This window comes from Microcaecilia unicolor, chromosome 1, assembly GCF_901765095.1.
Source record: "Microcaecilia unicolor chromosome 1, aMicUni1.1, whole genome shotgun sequence".
In the NCBI taxonomy this organism is placed as follows: domain Eukaryota; kingdom Metazoa; phylum Chordata; class Amphibia; order Gymnophiona; family Siphonopidae; genus Microcaecilia; species Microcaecilia unicolor.
In genome coordinates, this window is record NC_044031.1 from 192,729,228 (window position 1) to 192,751,466 (window position 22,239).

General features: G+C 42.0%; 1 protein-coding gene across 1 annotated transcript in view; it reads left to right on the plus strand.

The window, feature by feature from the left end:
- Nucleotides 1–22,239, plus strand: part of SUSD5 (sushi domain containing 5) — a 187,531-nt gene that overhangs the window by 86,240 nt on the left and 79,052 nt on the right. Inside the window, exon 3 of the mRNA XM_030203364.1 lies at nt 16,163–16,281. Coding sequence (XP_030059224.1) covers nt 16,163–16,281 — 119 coding nt within the window. The remainder of the gene's footprint in view (nt 1–16,162; nt 16,282–22,239) is intronic.

The window sequence follows — 22,239 nt, forward strand, 5'->3', positions numbered from 1 at the left end:
CTAGTTCAAATCCCACTGCTGCTCCTTGAGATCTTGGGCAAGTCACTTAACCCTCCATTGCCTCAGGTACAAACTTAGATTGTGGGCCCTCCTGGGATAGAGAAATATCCAGACTACCTGAATGTAACTTACCTTGAGCTACTACTGAAAAAAGCTGTGAGCAAAAAATCTAAATAAATAATAAAATAAATAAAGGGTTAAAACACCTCTTCACCCTACACTGCCCTCTTTCTGCCTCCCACTCCATACCTAGGAATCCCCAACCTCTAGAAACAGATGGGAACAGGATAAGGCAGGGGTGAGAAAGTGGGGACATGGAGAGGAAAGTGCAGGGTGAAAGGGTGGAAGACACAAAATGGGGCACAGGACAAGGGGACAACAGAGTAGGGAAGCCATTGGGCAAAAATTTAATGGTCTTTATCTGCTACCATTTTCTAATAACCTTAATTGCTTGGCTCCTGTCAGTTTTCTGTTTTCTAACACTCCCAACCTCCTTACTCTCTGTTAGCAGTTCTGAGAAGGTGGTTTCCCTTTCTGGTTCTGGTATGGGGGGGGGGAGGATGCTTTCTCATCCCTCACCTCAGGCAGCAGGTTGCCTTGAGCTACCCCTTTCCACACCCCTTACCTCTGAGTCTCTGTTGGCCAGGGAAAAGGCAAGATTTCCAATCTCTGCCTTGGTGATTTTCTCCTCTCACTCCTGCACTTGCCCGGGAACCTGTTCATTCACTCCAAGAAAACGTCAAATGTCCAGTCTAAGCAACTGTTCAAATAAAAGGATTTTACTGAGGCAATTATTCAGGACCAATAATATGAAATAGTTTTCTCACACAATCTATGTATGTACTGTACATGGTGAACACAAAAAACTACTGTTGGATCCCGAGACCCTTCCCTTCATTCTTCATTAGACAGAGGAGAGACAGGAACCTCCTCATCTTGGGTCCCTGTATGCCAGCTTCCAGCGCCCAGCGTTATCCTGCTCAGCCCATTCGCCTTGATTTCTCAAACCTCATAGTTTTCTAGGTTCTCCAGAATTTATTGGCAACAGACTCCATTCCAACTTCCAAACTGGATCTCCTTTTCCGTAACCCAATAACCCTCTTCCTAGAGTCTGATGTTTTTCCTGAACCCTGGCACTCCCAAGAAAGGAAAGAAAGAAAGGACCTAGTACCTTACCTCCCAAGGTGTTTTATATTTAAAACCAAGACACCTCAAATATAGAACAGTGCCATCAATGTACATTCTATGACCACTCATGGCTACCAGAACCTAGTCAGCATCTGAGGTCACTTCTAAATGTATTGCCCTCTTACACATCGAAACAATAATCTTGTCTTCTAATAATGTTCGCCCGTTAGTCAACATTAGCACTTCATCATTTGTCCAACCAGGGTTATCCCTCTGTCATCCTTTCCCAGAAACAAAATACTGTACATGGTAAGAGGAAGTCTTCCACTCATAAACTAAATTCCTCTTTGCAAATCAGGAAGGGTGTGTTGCATTTTCACTTAATTTCTGAGGAGAGAATAATGTTACAGAATTTGCAATTTCTTTTGAAAAGTCCCACTATTGTAAACCTAAGCAGGCTTCTATTAGGTTAGTCCTAGAGGAAGGAGTTATCTTCATTTTTGTCCTGCAGAATTATGAGTGCTGGGAAAGGAGATCTGTGTTGAGACTTAGCAGTGGTGTGACCTTTGCCTTTTGAACACTTTGTTATTATTATGATTTTTATTCATAGCAAAGCAAGAATGTTGCTAATTTTTCCCCTTGCTCTATAAATATTCATACATCTCCCTTCTCTCCAGGCATCTTCGATACTATTCATCTTGAAAATAGCAAATGACCACTTGGCAAACACAAGCAGTGATAAAAATGAAAAGATACTTCAGCAGTTCAGTCCAAAAATAAGTCAACACATTACACATTAAGAAGTACAAGTGTCGTGTTAGAACAGCAAAAATAAAATTAGCTAACAGAAAATCAGTAGACATGATGCCTTTATAAGGCTAACAAATGTTCAGAAATGCACAAGTCCCTTTTTCAGGCAGTCACCATTCTGGCTAAACGTAAGCAATCCAGTTGATTCTGCCATTCCCGAGTTTCTCAAAATTAGTAGGAAAATACTGATAATAATCATTTTTGGTTCCAGACATATGAAGTCTCACTCATTAGATCCATTGTAGACTGCCACATTCTCATATATAGGGAGAGCCTCCTTCTATGCATTGGAGCCTTTTTGCCAGGGCATGGATCCTGATCACTGATATGATTAGAGGAAAGCTACAGAGGACAAAAGCCAGATGCCCCCTATCACTAGGAATACATTGTGGCTTATCACCTGTCTCTGGTGATTGCTTGAGTCACTCAGTTTCTGAGAATCAGTTGCCACTGGAGTGTGGGACTTATGCAGCTGAACTCAGAAGCACTTTTCAGAAGCACCAAAGGGAAGAAGGGAGAGATAAACAGAAGTAGTGACAGAAGAGCTTCGTTTTGGAGTTCTTAAGTCTTGTATGCGTATTCCCTTCTATCGGTGTGTATGTGTATGTGTGTCACTCTCCATTTCTGTGTATGCCTGAGTCCGCATTTTCCTCTGTCTCTTTGTTTGTGTCTGTGTTTGCCTGTGTCTATTTCCACCTGGGAGCTTCTTTCCATCTATGCCAGCATCTCTATCTGAGTTTCATTCCTCCCCTGTATGTCTTACCCATTTTTGGGGGGGGTTGCAAGGGTGGATAGGGGGACCTCCAGCTCCCGTGTCACTGGCTTGGGGTGGGGGTTTGGTGAGGACACTAGACCACTAAGGCCTTGCTGTTTCAGGGGGGTCTGGTGGTCCCACAGACCTGCAGCCCCTGTGTTTGATAAGTCTGGGCTTTTGACAGCCCAGACCTGTCAAATAAGTGCGGGAGGATTGTGCCTGAGCACTTTACCCCATGATCAGAGATAATAGCATGCATACATTTGCAAGGTATTATCTCTGATCATAGGTGCGGTAAAACCCTGCACTGTTCCAGCGCTATTTTTAGAGCGCTGTTTGGAACAGCGCAGGACTTTTGATCATTTCGGCATTAGTGCCTCGAATTTAGGAGGCAATAAGTAGTCCCATGCTTACTGCAAAAGTGGCAATTAACAAATGTTATTTGCAGCGTGCTAATCACAAACCATTTTTCATGCCCACTCTCTACCCATGAGAAGCCCTCTAGCACATAAAGCACTTCACATGCAGTAAACCACACTTTAAATATAAAAATACTATAAAAGCCATTAATTCAGTTCAGCACTAGCAGTTACAGAATGGTTCACCACCCATTAACCCCCAGATTCTATATCTACATGACTTAAGTTGCGCGCACAAATCCAGTCGTATTCTGGATTTGCAAGTGCAACTTAGTTAACAAGCCAATCTGTGCCGATAATTGCCACTTAACAATCAATTATTGACACTAATTGGCATTATTTAGAATTTACACGCAGAACTAAGTGTATTCTTTAACATGATGTGCGTATATTCTAAGTCACAGTTGAAAAGGGGACATGGCCATGGGCGTGGAGTGAGTAGGTTATGGGTGTTTCTAAAATGTATACACGTGGTTATAGAACACACCTGGTCTTCACGTAATTCAGGCGTTGGCATTTACACAATGTTTTACTTGGCGTAACTGCCTGTGACTAAATGTAGTCGCGCAGATGGGCACTTGGTGTATTCTATAAACCGCACAGAACTTTAGGCTTATTCTATAAAGTACGCCTAAATTTAGACATACTGTATAGAATATTCTTAGGCATATTTCATTTCGGTTCTGATTTTTTAGGTGTGATATATAGAATCTAGTCCTAAGTGCTTAATGTGGTTTAGTAAAAGGGCTCCACTTTCTTTAATATTCTCCTCTCTAAATTTCAATTCTTAGAGTAAAGCTGGCTGTCCCCAGAGGGATATCTGGTGTTAGAGGCTTTATCTTGGCTGATCTTCTCCCAATGTTTTCCTTCTCTTGCTGGATTTAGAAGTGAAGATTCTGCCATACCAGAGGAACTCCAGGTAGCTCCAGGGGTTGCATGATGGCCCAGCAGATCTCAGATGTGCCTTCTTGTAGGGATGGGCTGTCGTTTGCAATGACATACTCCATGTCGTATGTTGTTAAATGAAAATGAGCAGAAAAATCATGACATCTTGTGCTTTTTGTTTGCTGATAATAGCACATACTGGGGCCCTTTTACAAAGGCATGCTAGCATTTTTAGCATGTGCTAAAAATAAGCATGCACTAAACATTAGAGATGCCCATATATTCCTATGGGCGTCTCTAGTGTTGAGCATGTGCTAATCAGCATGTGCTAAAAACGCGAGTGCACCTTTGTAAAAGACCCCCCACTATTTGCAAAGAGGGCACACGCTTAGCGATATTGCCCCAGGAACAAAAATGAAGGCTAATCAAAACAAAACAAAATGAACAATGCTGCAAATGACATGGGAAATGAACTGGAAAGAAAATTTTGGGGCTGCCTATCCCTCCCCTCTTGGACGATATTGGGGGCGGGGTCGGAAGGGGCGGGGATTATATATGTTTTTTCACTATGTTTAATTAAAATTCCTGTGTGGTTGCAAATGAACACTCATGGCACCAGAATCCAGCACTGGTTCCTACTGAGCTTGAAGAAAAAGGAGAAATGAGAAACTACTGGAGCCCAGAAGTCATTATAAGCTCATTATTCCTCTGTATAGGTCTCTTGTGTTTGCATCTTGAGTATTGTGCGCATTTCTGCTTACTCCATCTTAAAAAGGATATAGTGGAACTAAAAAAGGTTCAGAGAAAGGCAACAAAAATGATAAAGGGTATGGACACCTCCTTTATGAAGAGAAGCTAAAGAGGTTACGGATGGACTGTGCAGATCTTTATCTGCTGACATTTACTATGTTACTATGTTAAAACAAATAAATGAGATAATCCCCAATGCTTTTTAATTTATATGTAAGTTCTCTAGATTAGGTTTTTAAATATTTTAGGTTTTCAAATGCAGGCAACATTTTGCATATGTCCCAGTTTTGTCAGATCATAATCAGTTTACTTTGGAGCCCTTTTACTAAGCAGCGCTAAAAAGTGGCCTGCGCTATTTTTAATGTGTGGATTTCCCACACACTGAGGCAACTTTTAGCGTGGCAGTAAAATGACTACAATTTCTATTTTCCCCCTTAATGGCCACACAATAATTTCCCAATTAACACGTGGCCATTAGCACATGAGCCCTTACAGCCACCAATTTACTAGGCGGTAAGGGCTTCCACGCTAACCCCATGCTAATCAGGCAGCATGCAATGATTTACCCATGCTGCCCGATTAGCTCAGGGCACGCCTACTGTCTGCCTCCAAACACACCTCCTGTGCTAAAAATATTTTATATTTTTAAGTGTGGGATTGGCACTCACCGATCCCAGAACTACCATGAGATGCCTGAACGTGTCTCATGGTAGTTCCTTTACAGCATGGGGTAAACACACCTTAGTGCTTCCGCTGCTTTGTAAAAGGCATTGGTCTGCTCTGAAGCACTTAAAGTTAGATACCCAGAAAACTATTTTATGTTTTAGCAACTGTGTTGATTCAGAACCTTTAGTTATCCCTCAACAATAGTGTCACCCTCCCATTGAGTAGAACATCTAGAGTTTGAGGGGTTTTATTGAATACCACTCTTTTGATGGAGCCACAACTGAAAAAAATTATGAGACAGCTTTGGTGCATAATGGTTTATTTTCCTGAAAATCATTTTAAGTTGTTAGTTCAGCTATTGATCTTACCATACATTGATTATTACAATTCTCTTTATTTGGAAATTTCCTCACGTTTAAGTAGTAGACTACAGGTTCTTCAGAATACTGATGCTAAGTTGATTTTTGGAGCTTGTAAGATTTGATAGAGTGGCTCCTCTGATGTTAAATTTACACTGGCTACCTGGTCAGTTGAGAGTTTCTTGTAAGGTTGCCTGTATGGTCGTTAATACACTATAAGGATTAATTTCAGAAATTTCTTGAGATCTTTAGTGGTCCTTGCTTCTAAAGGATTAATTAGAAGCTGGAATCATTGTTTGATTGAAATTCCTTTCTTTAAAGGAATTAGGTTTAAATGTATTTTAATTCCTCATCTAAATTTTAGGCACTTAAATTATGGAATGGTTTACCACTGAATATTAGGCAGGCTTCAACCTATATTAGTTTTAAATGGTCTTAACACTGTTCTTTTTGCTAAATTTTTTTTTTTGTTACATTTGTACCCTGTGCTTTCCCACTCATGGCAGGCTCAATGGGGCTTTATACAGGTACTTATTTGCACCTGTGGCAATGGAGGGTTAAGTGACTTGCCCAGAGTCACAAGGAGCTGCCTGTGCCAGGAATTGAACTCAGTTCTTCAGTTCTCCAGGACCAAAGTCCACCATCCTAACCACTAGGCCACTCCTCCACATGGTAACAAATATCTGTTTATTAGTAGTAGGTTTCTTTTAAAAGTTGTTATTGTGGATTCTTGGTGAGTGTACCTGCTGCTTTTGATTGTACATCTCTTAGAACCTCTTTAAGGGAATGGGTGATTGACAAAATCAAGAATTGTAATGAAATAATCAGATCTGCAAGTCTATGCATACAAGAGGGTTAAACCAGAATGGAGTTAAATTCTCCATTATGTATATCCCCCTCCTGTTGCCTTGCTCTGACAAAGGATCACTATAGTTCTGCTATAACCTATGTAACCCTAGGTTGTCTGGTAAGCATCACAGCGAGTTACTGTAAGCATATTTGGACTGGTTTTGGAAAGTCAGGGCTAGGGCTAGAAAAAGCTAGGAGGCCATCTTGCACTTTAATCCATGCACCCCACACACTTCTGTCAGTCAATAAACAATTCATGTCAGAAAACTTCTGCACCAACAAGGATTTACTCCAACCTGGAGTAGTTAGTAACTGAGATCATGCTTCAGAGCAACTATTTACATTGAATGCGTTTTCTTAGATAGTTAATGTAAAAGATAATACTTGTAGATGGGCATTTTCAATATGACATCTAAATCCAATTTTGGATGTTTTGCAAAAAATGTCCAAACATCCAGTAGCAAACATGGCCATTTTCAAACCAGAAAAAAATCCAACTTTTTGTTTTGAAAAATGGCCATTTGTTAAACATTTTTGTGCTCAGTGCATCTATGTTTTAGGACTACTTAAAAAAAAGTCCAAGGGAAAAATGCACAAAAACAAGCCATTGGGATCCATGGGGGGCCAGCATTCTTAGTAGACTCGCCACACAGATATCCCAGCAGTTGGGCACCCTAGGAGGCACTGCAGTTGACTTCATATAAAAGGTCTCAGGTACACATCTCACTGTTACTCCCTTATATTGTATGGTGAAATCTCTAAAACCCACCAGAAACCTACTATACCCAGCTATACACCCAGTGGTGTGCTGGTAAATGTTTAAAAACAAGCTCTTTCCCCGGTCCCCCTCTGCGCCCCCCCCCCCCCCCCAAATTGCAGAGCTGGCTATAGCCAGGAAGAGAGCCTGGGGGGGTGGCAATGCATTCCTCCAGGAAAAAAAAATTGAATGATCCCAGGTTCCAATCTAATTCATGTTTAATGTGCGATAAAATGCCATAAATAAGTAAATAAATATAAATTTTTAATGTTGAGCACCTGATTCTCAAAGTGAATATATTCCAAACACTATAATGAAAATAAAATGATTTTTTTTCTACCTTTGTTGTCTGGTGACTGTTTTTCTGATCATGCTGGCCCAGTATCTGATTCTGCTGCCATCTGTCCTCTTAACTCCGTTTCCAGGGCTTCCTTTCCATTTATTTCTTTCCTTTCCTCCTTTCTTCTTCATTTCTGGTCCTCAGCTTCTGCCTATTTTCTTCATCCATGTGCAGTTTTTCTCCTCTCTTCCTTTTCCCTCATCTAATCTCCTTCCTCACTCTTCCCTCCCCTCCATCCATGTCCAGCATTTCTTCTCTCTCCCCTCCTCTCCCCTGCCCTCCATCCACCCATGTCCAGCGACCCTTCTCTCCTCCTGCCCTCCATCCACCCATGTCCAGCGACCCTTCTCTTCCCCTGCCCTGCATGCACCCATACTCAGCAACCCTCCTCTCCCCTGCCCTGCATGCACACATACCCAGTGACCCTTCTTTCCCCTGTCCTCCATCCACCCATGTCCAGTGACCCTCCTCTCCCCTGCCCTACATGCACCCATACCCAGCGACCCTCCTCTCCCCTGCCCTGCATGCACCCATACCCAGTGACCCTCCTTTCCCCTGCCCTCCATCCACCCATGTCCAGCAGTGACCCTTCTCTCCCCTGCCCTGCAGGCACCCATACCCAGCGACCCTTCTCTCCCCTCCATCCACCCATGCCCAGCAACTCCCTTCTTTCCCCTGCCACCCCCTCCCGAGTTGTTCAGCAAATTCTCCTCCCTCCCTCCAGATCCGGTCCCTCACCGACTCCTTGTCCTTTGAATTCTTCAGGGCAGGCAGTCTAGCCTGCCCGCTGCCAGCGCTGACTCTACCCCGCTGCCGGATCGCACTTCAAAATGGCCACCGAGACTTCTGCTGGCCATTTTTAAAGCGCGAACCGGCAGCAGGGGAGAGTCCGTGCTAGCAGCAGGCAGGCAAAACTGCCTGCCCCGAAGAATTCGAAGGACAAGGAGTCGGTGAGGGACCAGACCCAGAGGGAGGGAGGAGGGAGGAAGGAGAGCCGGTGAGAGCTGGATCCAGCACACCACTACAATAGCCCTTACGGCTGCAGGAGTCACCTATATATATAGGTACAGTACGTTTTTGGTAGATTTTGGAAGGCTCACACTGTCCGCCACAAGTGTACCAGTTAGAGTGGGATATGGACCTGGATCCCCTTCTCTACTATCCACTGCGCCAACCACTAGGCTAATCTAGGGACCTGCTTGCTGCTTTAATAGGACTGGCCATAAGATCTGAGGCTGTCATAGAGGCTGGTATGTACTGTTTCTTTCACATCTTTAAGTAGAGATGTGTGGTAGCCGTGTTAGTCCACTCTTAAAGGTTATCAATAGAAATCAAACAAAATAAAACATGGAAAAGAAAATAAGATGATACCTTTTTTATTGGACATAACTTAATACATTTCTTGATTAGCTTTCGAAGGTTGCCCTTCTTCGTCAGATCGGAAATAAGCAAATGTGTTAGCAGATAGTATATAAAAGTTGAAAATGAGCCCCCCAGTCTCTTAGTTTTGCTTACTCTTTACTTTAAGATCCAGTAAAATCCAAAGTAAAGGTTGCTTTATTTCCAGAGGGGTGTCTGGTCTTTAACTTTGGCTGATCATCTCAGGACTCTCCTCATCCTGGTGTAGCACCTCCTTTCTTCTTCTCCCTTGTTCTCCACCACAGGCAGTAGTGGTATAGAGGTTCCCCATACTACTACTTATCATTTCTATAGCGCTACAAGGCATACGCAGCGCTGTACACCAAACACAAAAGACAGTCCCTGCTCAAAGAGCTTACAATCTAGAAAGACAGGTAAACAGACAGAACAATTAAGGGTAAGGGAATAAAGAGGTGAGGATAAAGGACAGGGCAAGTGAGTTAGGAGTCAAAAGCAGCAGTAAAGAGTTCATACACAGCACTTTAGTAGAGGTAATAGAGATCACTGCTCTCCTACAGGCAGGACCTTCTTCCTTTTTCTACACCTAATATACCCCACTTCAGCTCCTGGAATTTGTTCAGTAGGGGCATTCTAAAGATGTCCTTTACTAATGATGTGTGTGTATTTACAAACGCATAATACTGACGTCAGTGAGGAGGTTTAGTGATTTTCTTGGCTCTCTCCACTGAGATGTGCCTAAGGTTAAGTAGATCCAATATATCGAAGGAGTCCAGAATGTGCTTTCTGGCTCCCTTCAAGGAAGGAGTCTCATGGAGACCTATTTCCCATACCATTCTCGTGCAAAGAAAAGCTACGAGAATGGTATGGGATTTGCGTTACAAGACGTATGAGGAGAGACTTGTGGACCTGAACAAGTATACTCTGGAGGAAAGGAGAAACGGGTGATATGATACAGACGTTCAAATCTTTGAAAGGTATTAATCTGCAAACGAACCTTTTCTGGAGATGCGAAGGCAGTAGAACGAGAGGACATGAAATGAGATTGAAGGGGGGCAGACTCAAGAAAAATGTCAGGAAGTATTTTTTCACGGAGAGAGTGGTGGATGCTTGGAATGCCCTCCCACGGGAAGTGGTGGAAACGAAAACGGTAACGGAATTCAAACATGCGTGGGATAAACATAAAGGAATCCTGTTCAGAAGGAATGGATCCTAAGGAGCTTAGCCGAGATTGGGTGACAGAGCCGGTGGCGGGAGGTGGAGATGGTGCTGGGCAGATTTATACGGTCTGTGCCAGAGCCGGTGGTGGGAGGCGGGACTGGTGGTTGGGAGGTGGGGATAGTGCTGGGCAGACTTATACGGTCTGTGCCAGAACCGGTGGTGGGAGGCGGGGCTGGTGGTTGGGAGGCTGGGATAGTGCTGGGCAGACTTATACGGTCTGTGCCCTGAAAAGGACAGGTACAAATCAAGGTAAGGTATACACAAAAAGTAGCACATGTGAGTTTATCTTGTTGGGCAGACTGGATGGACTGTGCAGGTCTTTTTCTGCCGTCATCTACTATGTTACTATGGAGACCTATTTATTAAGCTAGATTAATGTGCGTTATTCGGCAATGTGCATGATAATTTCCAAAACACATGTTAAAACCACATAAATGTGGCTTTTGACACGATATTAATCATCATCGATGACTGTCAAAATAATGATCTACGTTGCATGCAATGTAGTTCAGTAGTAGGTAAAAGGATTAATGCAACTTTTTTATTGTACAGTGAATCTGGACTTGTAAATTGGCTTTTCCCTGGGAATATTGGGTTCCTAATGTGGGAGTCAATACTCCTAGCGACAAACTTAAAGGGGCTGGCAGTATTGGAAAGAAAAATCCTCCAGCATCCACTCCTAATATAAATATTAAACATCTTGGTAGACCAGTGATACTCTTCCCTCTGTATGAAAAGGCCACCTCTGGAGGGCCCTAGAATCCCTGGTGTGGGGTAAAGTGGAGAAGAGGAGTGCACTCCCTGAACCCTACTCCTATATTCCTAGCCCCCCCCCCCCTACAAAAAAGTCTCTGACATGGGATCCCACCTCTAATCCAGACTCACCTCTAAAGTTGGAAAATCCCTTGGGTGTAAAAGTGATCTTCACTTGTTCCTGTCCCAGATGATGCCATGATTCACACTGGCAGCGCATGACACCTATCAATGCATCAGAATATGGACTGGATTTATTCACTTGATATACCACTCAATACTAAGTTTTAGAGCAGTTTACAAAAAAAGAAACAATCAGTTAACAATCAGTAAATGACAATTATCAGCTATAACCTTAAGTAGAGGAGTGTGGTAGCCATGTTAGTCCACTCTTAAGGTTATCAATAGAAATCAAACAAAATAAAACATGGAAAAGAAAATAAGATGATACCTTTTTTATTGGACATAACTTAATACATTTCTTGATTAGCTTTCGAAGGTTGCCCTTCTTCGTCAGATCGGAAAAAACTGTCAGAGTTTAACAAAGTTTAGTTTCAAAAAGCCATGTTTGGAGATCTTTACGAAACCCTAGATAACTAATCATACTGCTATATTAGCAGGAAGAGAATTTGATAATGAAAGTCCCAAGTAACTGAAAGCTCTCTTTCTGGCAGAGGTCAGCTTGAAGTGAAGGAAGTTGCAATAAACTTTGCTGTGAAGAGCGAAGAAAAAATTGCTGTTGATCTCGCTGAATTAAAATTTTAGAAACATATCCAGGAGAGTGTAAAAAAAGGGCCTTATAGACTAAACATAAGGTCTTGAAAACAAGTCTGACAGGAACGGGCAGCCAGTGCAAATCCTTTAAAATCGGTGTTATGTGATCAGTCCTATTCACATTGACAATTAAGCATGCAGCACTGTTTTGTTCCAGCTGAAGTCTCCTCTGACTGAATAAAGGCAAACACTGGTATAAAGAATTACAATAATCAAGTTGACTTGTGATGAATGTAAGAATCAACTTGATAAGATTAGACCAAGTCAGAAGAGGCTTAAGCTGTCGAATTTGCCTCATTTTAAAATAGCAAACCCTAACCTGATTAATTTGTTTGTCAAGTTTCAAGGCATCATCACAATAAAAACCCACAGTCAATATAACATCTGTAAGGGAAATAAGACAGCTACCAGTTGAAGGAAAAACAGTCAAAGGCCTGTCTTTATGTGAAAGCCGTGTAGCTGCAGACTTGTCTACATTCAGAATTAGATCATGTTCATTAACCATTTTTCTAAAACAACAAGTTTACAGTTGAAATCAGACATAACTTGCACCTGGTCATCTTTCATGAAAACAATGATTGAATCTCTTCAGTGAAAACATGAAACGCCCAGCTTTGACATAGTACAGCCAGAGAGGCAAGATATAAATTGAAGAACAAAGGTGATAATGGTAAGCCCTGATGTACACCTCGACCCAAGTATTTGCAGGGAGATAACTCAGAGTTCCAACAAACCAACTGTGATCGGTTGTAAAAATTAGACTCAAACCAATTAAACACAGTGGACTGTGCAGAGTAGGAAGCAATTTAGAATAAGAGACAGTTTCAAACTCTGCGCTAAGATCCAGTTGGATGTTTTAAATCCCTGATCACCCGTCACTAGAATATGCTGCTAAGGGTTTTCGAAGCAAGCGACTTGGCTTCTTTGTGGGGGAATGGACATGAAAGCACAGTTTACTGAGGTATACTGGGCTGGGAGGGCAGATCTATTCTCCACTTTTGCCTACAAACAGGGATTGCTGTTTGTATTACTGTATTACTACATTTGTATCTGGAGAGGGTATGAGGGGAGTAGGGGATTTTTCTTTTTAGCGCTGCCAAGTGTGTCAACCTCTAACAAATGGTGGGCCTGGGATCAAGCCCACCATCATTCATTCCTGCTGCTGGAAAGGCTGCAAAAATATTAACACAAGATTTACTAAGTTGCAGTAGTTGGGTACCATAGATTAGTAAATCACACGCTAATGTTATTTTTAATAAACTTGTGGTATTTTTAGTACAGTTTCATAAAGAGGCCTCATAGTGAGTGCCTGAGACTCCAGGCAGGTGGAACTTTTGGAGATGCCATGGGCAGCTCTGAAAAGGAGCTCAGTGCCAAGTGCAGATTTCTTATACAGGAAATATTCCCATACTTATCTCAGTGAAGTCTGCACACCAGCTCAAGAGAAGCACAGTTTGTAGACAGGAGAAGTCCAGGCTCAAGGGAGCGTGATTTCTGCATTTGAGGAAATTTTGCACCCACTGAGAGGCACTCGGCGTATTCTATATACTGCATGGAAATTTAAGTCTATTCTATAAAATATAGGCGTGCTTTAGAGAACACACCTAGGCATACTTGTTTTCCACTTGGAAGTTTCAGGCATCATATGTAGAATCTAGCCCTAAGTGTCCAGAATCCAGTTCCATCATTAAATTTGGACAGACATTCCAATGCTTAGAAAAAATAAGTGAGAATCCACCTGTACACATAGGAATGGAAACAACAGAATTTGCAAAACAAGAAAAATAGCTCTTTAAAGATCAGCAAACAAGGAAGAACAAGTGCAAATGTGGAAATGCAATGTTACTCCAAGAATCATACATGGATCAAACCCAGTCACATGGATGGTTAAGGAGAGGTGAACTGAAATCCAAGGATGAGAGATTAATAGTTGTGCCAAAAGCAGTAAAAACTACGCTCGACCACCTAAATTTCTGGAAAGCACTAAAGACAGACCTGTTCAGAAGAGCATACCCCACTGACCCAACATAAAAACACCTGGATACCTGCGACACAACGTAAACAAAGACCGTTGTGGACTTTACCTGACTCTTCCTTTCCCTTTCTAAGTTCCCCCCAATTATTCCTACCATACATGTACCTCATTCTACCACAACACCACCTTGTGTATTCGTTATACCTTGTATTTGTTCAGATCGGCTAACGCGTTACGGAACTATGTAAGCCACATTGAGCCTGCAAAAAGGTGGGAAAATGTGGGATACAAATGTAACAAATAAATAAATAGTAAATTATGGACAAGAGAGTTCACAGCAAGCACTGTAGATTCTGTAAAAAAAAAAAAAGCTGGAAACAGTCATTCAAGTTCTGATGGCAGAAAAATGCATAACAAGGTGGCATGTCTCATCCGTTGGAAGCCTTGGAAACTTTACATTACTGTACTGAAAATGCACTGGGATCACAACAACCCTAAGAGAATTGTGGAGAATGAAGAGGTTATGATCCCCATTCTGCCCAGATGTAAGGAAGCTAGACATAGGGGTAACAGAGAAAAACACCAGAACAGCATTGATCATAGTGATGTTGGTCCCAAACTATTACTCTATGAATCTGGTGGACAGGGAGAAGATTATTAAATACCAAGGAATACAGTCAGAGCCAAAGGCAATGTGACAGAAAGATATAGAAATATTTCCTATTGTAATGGGAACCACAGGCTTCTTGAAATTTATATACAAGCACACCTGGAAAGGTTCCCTATATATGTTACATCTTATGAACTCCAGAAGGACAAGCAGCTTAAAATCTGTTTTACCTAGATTGGCCATTGTTGGAAACAGTATACTGGGTTTGATGGACCTTCTGTCAGTCCCAGTATGGTGATACTCAAGTACTAATGTAATATATTTCAGTTAAATATAACTTTTCTTACAATTTAGAAAATTACTGGACGCTCCAGAGAATAGAACTGAGGTGGAACATAAAGCAGTTAAGGTATCCCAAGAGAAAAGGCACCCCCAAAGCACTAATAAAGAATCTCATACCAGAAAACTGTCACTGCTAGGGGATTCTATTATGAGAGGCATTAACTTTGGAACACTGTTCAAAGGGCCCAGCAAAGTGAAATGCCTTCCAGGCTCCTTAGCCTTGTACATCTTTGGGGATGGGGAGGAGGTCAGTGACTACTGGGGGAGTAAGGGGGGGGTCATACCTTAATCCCTCCAGTAGTCATTTGGTCATTTCGGACATCTTTTTGTGACTTATTTGTGATTGAAACAGGTCTACACCAAAACATCTAACTTTTAGCCTTGGACATTTTTGCTCTGTTATGGCAGAAAAACATCCAAGTTTTGGGAACGCCCAAATTCTGCCCCCCCCCCCCCAAACATCCCCCCCTTGTGATTTCGATGTACTGCAGATGAACTGCATAGAAAAATGTCTTTAAAATGTGTTTCAAAACAGTGATTTGAATGTTTGGGGGAAAAAAATCAATGTGCTGCTTAATCCGCTTTATAGATGTTTTTCTGTTTCAAAAATGAGCCCCATAATGTATCAGGACAGGGTTGTCTGAAATCCAGGACTGCCCCCAAAATATCCCTCCTGGAACTTGGTAGCTTGGAAGCTCTAATTTAATATCATTAACTAGCCCTGCCAAAATAGAATTCTGAACTTATTATAATCAAGTGAGACAGAAGTGATGTTAAATATAAGTGTGATCTTGCTCCCCATTCAGGTTGTTTTACTGCTCCTAGTCTGACACAGCTTAACGAGGCTAATGCCTTTTCCTGTTATCTAGAAGCTTTTTCTGTGTGCCCTAACAGTGATGCTTGTGCACAAAAACAGAGCTTTAGTGTAAGTGGTTTCCCCTGCATAATGAAATCATATTTAAGGCCAGAAATTAGGTGAAACAACTTTCCGAAACAATACTGAATGAACACTCTTCAGTAGCTGTTTTCCCTACACATCCAGAAAGGGAGAAAGTCGTTATTGAATAAGGGCCAATATTTAATGTGCTCTGCCCTAAACTTGCTTTTTAGCGCTTGCTGACTAATCTGGCCCATCATGCAGTTTATTTGTTGTAGCAGTCAGCACAGAATACCCATTCAGAGCTTGGCTCTCTCTCTCTCTTTTGTGCATGTGACATACAAACTGTATAAAGCCTGCAAGTAACAGAAACAGTGTCTCTGTCTCACACTGCCATCTTTTCTCAGGTGGTTATGAAGGTGTCTTGAAGAATAAATAAGTGACTGAGATCGTCTGAATTGTCATGCTTTTTCTGTGCTATTTCCTAACCATATTTTTATTGTTGCTCTCTTTCAGGACAACAGTTTGTAGTAAGACAGGAACTGGGCCACAGAATGTAAAAGCCATCGATGTGAAAACAGAAGCCAATGCCAATCCAGTTGACAAATTTGATGCCTTTTGCATAAAGGATGAAGGTCAGTGTTGCTATGCGTATCTGTGTGCATTCATCTGTCTCTTAGGCACAAGCACTTACAGCCATAGAGCTGCTGGAAATGTTTACACCTAGATTCCAGTTAATGGGGTAATTCTATAAATGGTGTCTAAAGTTAGGTGCTAATTCTGTGCCCAACTTTCTGCGAGGGAACACGTTCTAATAGATGCAAGGTGCCGCAATGGGGCCGAAACAGCAGATCGGTGCAGAAATACACTTACAAACCCAGTTATAGGATAGTGCCTAAGGGGTCCTTTTACTCTGACCTCATGTGCAACTTTCTTTAAATCAGTCACCTTACTTTCTAACTCTTCTTACTCTCTTACCTATTTATATGTTGCATCTTTTCTTTACCCTTCACTATCATTTAAAATGTTCTATTACTTATTGTGTTGACATTGTAAGTAGTATACTATGCCATACTTTGTATTGTTATTTGAATATTTTTACTGCTGTAGTTGCCTATAGCTCATGTTTGATCTATTCTTACTGTACACCGCCTTGAGTGAATTCCTTCAAAAAGGTGGTAAATAAATCCTAATAAATAAATAGGCCGTGATTTAAAAAAAGTGTCCTGTAGTAGTGTGGACGCATACTATTGGCACACACTGGGCCACCTTTTTACTGCAGCTGGGAAAATGGCCATGCGCTAAAATTAAAAGTCGCATGCGGCTATTTACTATCTGAGCCCTTACCACCATCAATTGACCTAGCGCTAAGGGCTCACGCACTACACGCATGGTACTCTTGCAGCGCTCACCAATGTGGCCCCGCTGCTGATAACCCCCGAGAACGCCTCCCACAGTAGAAAATAGAAAATGTTTTCTACCGTAGGGAACAGCGCACGCCAACTTCAAAATTACTGTCAGGTGGGCACACTAACCGGCGTTAGTGTTGATTTGGCATGCCCTACATGCACAGTAGCCCAACCACCGCTTTATAAAAGGGCCCCTAAATATATCCTTGCACAACTGCATTGGGACATTCCCTTGGGAGCGGCATAGGGACATTCCAGAAAATTGCGTGCAGAATACCGCAGATGCCCACCCAACTTGTGCGCCATATTGACACATGGTTTCAGTTGGTGTAAGTCTTTGCGCCCAATGCTATTCTATCAAGAGCACACATCCTGGAGTGCCCTTTATAAAATAGTTCTGGGCGCCATTTATTTACTGAATCCTGTCTGCTGTGTTTTGACGTCGTACAGGATTTTCCTGTCTTGTACTTTAAATGTATGCCCCACCCAGACTCCACCCATGTGTACACCCACCTGCAAACTCCTCACCATCAAATATATGCACGTATGTTATAGAATAGCGTGTAACAAGATCATTGGCATTCATGCACCTATGTGCACATATATGTGCATATATAGCAGTATTCTGGATATTTACAATTTGATTTGTAAAAATTTGAATTTTAAATTGCAAAAAAGTGATCCACAAAACTGTCCACTCAGCAGACTTCACTTACCTAGGAACCAAATGGTAGAACTCCTTACCACCCAAAATAAGACATATACAGGAATATACTAGATTCCGCAAAATCCTCAAATCATTCTTATTCAAACAAACCCTCACAAAGAACAACAATATCTCAAACAACTAATTATTACTTGAATTGGTCATTACTCTATTTACCATTAACCTTCTCTTTGCTTCATGTACAATTTCTCGTTCATAATAGATTTTCAATGTTAAACATCCATAGCTATCCCAGTATATTTATGATACTGTATTGTAAAATTGGATTCTTACAACAAATTACTTTCTTATGCATTATTCTTGGTTATGTATCCAATACTGTTTATTGTAAGCTACATTGAACTCAAACTTGTTTGGGATCATGTGGAATATAAATGTCACAAACAAACATACCTATATAGCACCTAAATGTTGGTACCCATCTTATGAAATTACTCTGTAAATGAGAGATCAATAGTATTATTATACAGCCATTCATAACCATGCAGGTGAAAAAAAATCATATATATGTTAGATCAGGTTTACAAAGGAATTTATTCCAAAGCCAAAATGGAAAGTACTTCTTATTAATTTAAGACAAATGTATCATAAGAGAGGACTTACATATGGCAATTTATCAGAGTGTGAGGCTGGTGCTATTACTAAACACATGGGACCCACATTGTGGAACCCCCTGAAAAGAAAAAGATGCAAGGGTCCCTTTTACCTAGCTGTGGTAAAAATGCGCTAGTTCTGGCGCATGAAATTGGCACGCGCTGGGCCTAGACCGTGGTGGGAAAAAGGCCTTTTTTAAAATGGGGCAGTATATGGCCGTGCACTAATATTAAATTAGCACACAGCTAATTACTGCCTGAGCCCTTACTGACACCTATTTAACAGACGGTAAGGGCTCACGCACTAATTCTACAATAACCAGGCAGCATGTGGCAATGTGGCTGCATTGCCAATTACCGCCGGGAGTGCCCCTGCAGTAGAACATAGAAAATTATTTTCTAGTATGGGAAACTGCGCGGAGCAACTTCAGAACTACCGCGACCTTCCACTCTAGGGCCAATTTAGCATGCAGTAGCCCTACCGCACCTTTGTAAAATGGCCGCTTAGAGTGTAGGCTTTGAGGGGTCCTTTTACTAAGGTGCGCTGAAAAACAGCCCCTGCACTGGTGTAGGCGCATGTATTGGATGCGCGCAGGTCCATTTTTCAGTCACCTGCAAAAATGGCCTTTTTTGGGCCGAAAATTGACGTGCGGCAAAATTATAATTAGCACGCGTCCATTTTGGACCTGAGACCTTACTGCCACCCATTGACTTAGCAGTAAAGTCTCATGCATTTAACCGGGCAGTAATCATCAGTGCGCATACACTGCTGATTACTGCCTGGTTAGCGCCGCGCGCTGGACATTTTCCAGTGCACATAGTGGACGTGCATAAAAAATGAAATTACCACCCGGGCCACGTGGTAGCCAGGCAGTAGTTCCAAATTGGCAGGCGTTGGGCGTGCGTAAGTGCCTACACAGCTTAGTAAAAAGGCCCCTGAATATTTTATGTATTAATTTATTTAAAATATTTATAGTTGGTATTATTTCTAAAGTCTATGAGGCTCTCTTCCTATGCTGCATTAACATAGCTTAAAATGGAATACCGCCGTACACGCTCAGGCATCCTGCAGTAACCGCCAAATGTGCACGCAGTAACAGTGTAGTAACAAATTGTTTTTCTTTTTTGTTTGAAGGCAGTGTCTGGGGGCAGAGAATGGGCAATCCTATGCTAATTAGTTAGCACATTTACATTAGCATGTGCTAAATGGTTAGCGCAGGATTACCACCTGAGCCCACACCACCTACAAAATAGGTTTCGGTAAGTGCTCACACATTCATTTTTTAATAGCCAAGTGCTAACGGCAACATTAGCGTATGGCCATTGATACAAAAAATGGGAAATCAGCCATTTTACTGCTATGGTAAAAATGGCCTTAATGCAAGGGAAAAACCTACACAAGGGTGCCTAAAGCCAGTTTTTTTGTCACAGTTTAGTAAAAGGACCTCTAAGCAGGGGCGTAACTATGTGGGGCTACGGGGGCATGGGCCCCCGTAGATTTGGCCCTGGCCCTCCCCATCGCCAACCCCTTCAACCCCCCTCCCGCCGCCAACCCTCCCCCGCTGCCGCCATTGGGTACCTTTGCTGGCGGGGGTCCCTCTTCTCCGGCGCAGCTGCGTTGCTGATTTGCAAGGGCACGTTTCTGTTTCTGATGGGAAGAGGGGGTCGAAAGGGTTGGCGCTGGGGGGGGTCAAAGGTGGTGGTGCGGCGGGGAGGTCAAAAATGGCGGGAGGGTTCAGCGGCACTGGGGGGGGCTAAAATGTGCCCCCTCACCTCAGGCTCTGGACCCCCCTCCCGCCAAAGTCTGGCTATGCCCCTGCCTCTCAGTGAATCACAATGACATATACAAACATATCAAAAAAAACATAAACAATACATATTAACAACTATCACATCCAAACCGAACAAAACAATAACGGCATATTTGTTTAACTTGCGTTCCATTATTCTAGAATCCTGTTTTATTAATAGGACTGTAATATATGTTCTCAGTCAGTTCAGACCTGTTAGCTCTTCTAATTCTGAGAAATATGCATATTTACTAAGCTGTGGGCCCGTTCGTTGAGCCCTTTTACTAAACCGTGGCCTATTTTTACAGCGTTTCGTTTGCTTTGTGTTTTTGCAGTTCATTCTGGGTGTGGGGAGAGAAAGCAGGGAGCGGCAGAGAAAACTAGAGATTGAACCAGTCAGGGAGCAAGGGGAGGAAGTACATTAAGTTTAGCGAGGGGTTCAAACTAGCTGAGGAGTGAGATTGGTGGGAGAGAGGAAATTTGAGCCTGAGCTGGTGGTATCATCCTGGTGCACCAAAGAACCAGGTGTTTTGCTGGGGAATTCAACAAAAAAAAACTTACAAATAAAAATTGTAGAATTTAAAAAAAACAATTTTTGCACATAATTTTTACATTTTTTGTTGCAGAATCCTCTTACTTTTCCTGCTTCCTCTGCCTAATCCAGAAACCATTTCGTATATCCTTACATTCATAACTAGTCCCATTTCTATCCCAGATTAACTTCTCTATCAATAAAATGCCCCACAATCTTATATACCAGCCTTCAACTCTGAGCAATGAAGCACCTTTCCACTTTTTGGCAACAATTGTCATTCTGGCTGCAATTAACATAAATATTAACATGTTTTTTACCACTCCAGTTATAAAAGCTATTTTATGTTGTGCTATATTTTACCTTTTTCTCTCATGGTTACTTCTTTCCTCTTGTTGTATGTTTATCCTGTATTTGTTATTTACAGTCTGTAAACTGTCTTGATATCTTTGGATCCTTTGGCGGTATAACAAATGCTCAAATAAATAAATGTGTGAACTCCTTGTGTAGGCTTTCCCAAGAGACAATCTGGAGTGACTGGCAGTTCCATAGATGTTATAATGTTATCTCTAATTACTTTTCCAAAATGTTTCTTTATTAGCACATTCCCACCACATATGAATTTAGTTCCTGGTGTGCGGCTTGTCCATCATTCCCCTAATTCTAAAAACTTGTGCACTCAATTTTCTGACTAGTGTGCAAATTTGCATGCGCAAGTTACAGAATAATTCAATAATTGACTATAATTGGACTTAATTGATGTTAATTGGCACCAATGAGCAGTTGCACGCTATTCTATGTGTTGTATGCTCCAATTCCAGAGCTTACAACTTCAAGGGGAGTGTGGACCTGGGAGGGGCTTGAGTGGGTCAGCGCTTGAATTATAGAATACTAGCATTTGCGCATCTAACTGCATCCAGGGGCCCTTTAACTACACGGCGGTACTGCGCATCAATCCGGAACTACCACCGGGCTACCGCAAATAGGCTAGACCTGCCTCCAAATATGGTAACTTATCTTGGGGAAGGTCTTGATCTTGATCTATATCAAACCCCAAAGGAGACAGTCTCTCACCACATTGGAAGAACATATGGAAGCCTAGAGCCCTAGGCTTGAACATATGCAAGCCTAGAGCCCTAGTGTTTAAATTGCTGCTTCTACCTTATGGTCCTGCAAATTTTTTAAGCCTATGTCTCCTTCCACAGGTCTTCTTGGTTACAGCTGTAAGCATAGCATCGTTAGGTTGTTGAGATCTTTCTTTCTCAGTAGGGAACAATGACCTGCCCCACCATAAGACCTGCATCAGAGGAGTCTATTCCACTGAAAAACAGACCTTGAAAAGCCTCAGGCTTAGGGAAGGCTTTAGGTAGACCTTTAAATCCCCACATTATGGAACCCCCTGAAGAGAAAATGTCGAAGCCGGAGTAGAAGAAATTCCCAGAGCTTCTAAGAATTAAGAGGTCTTTTTACTAAGGTGCACTAACAGATTTACCATGCACTAACGATTAGCGCGCGATAAATGATAAGGCGCCCATAGGAATG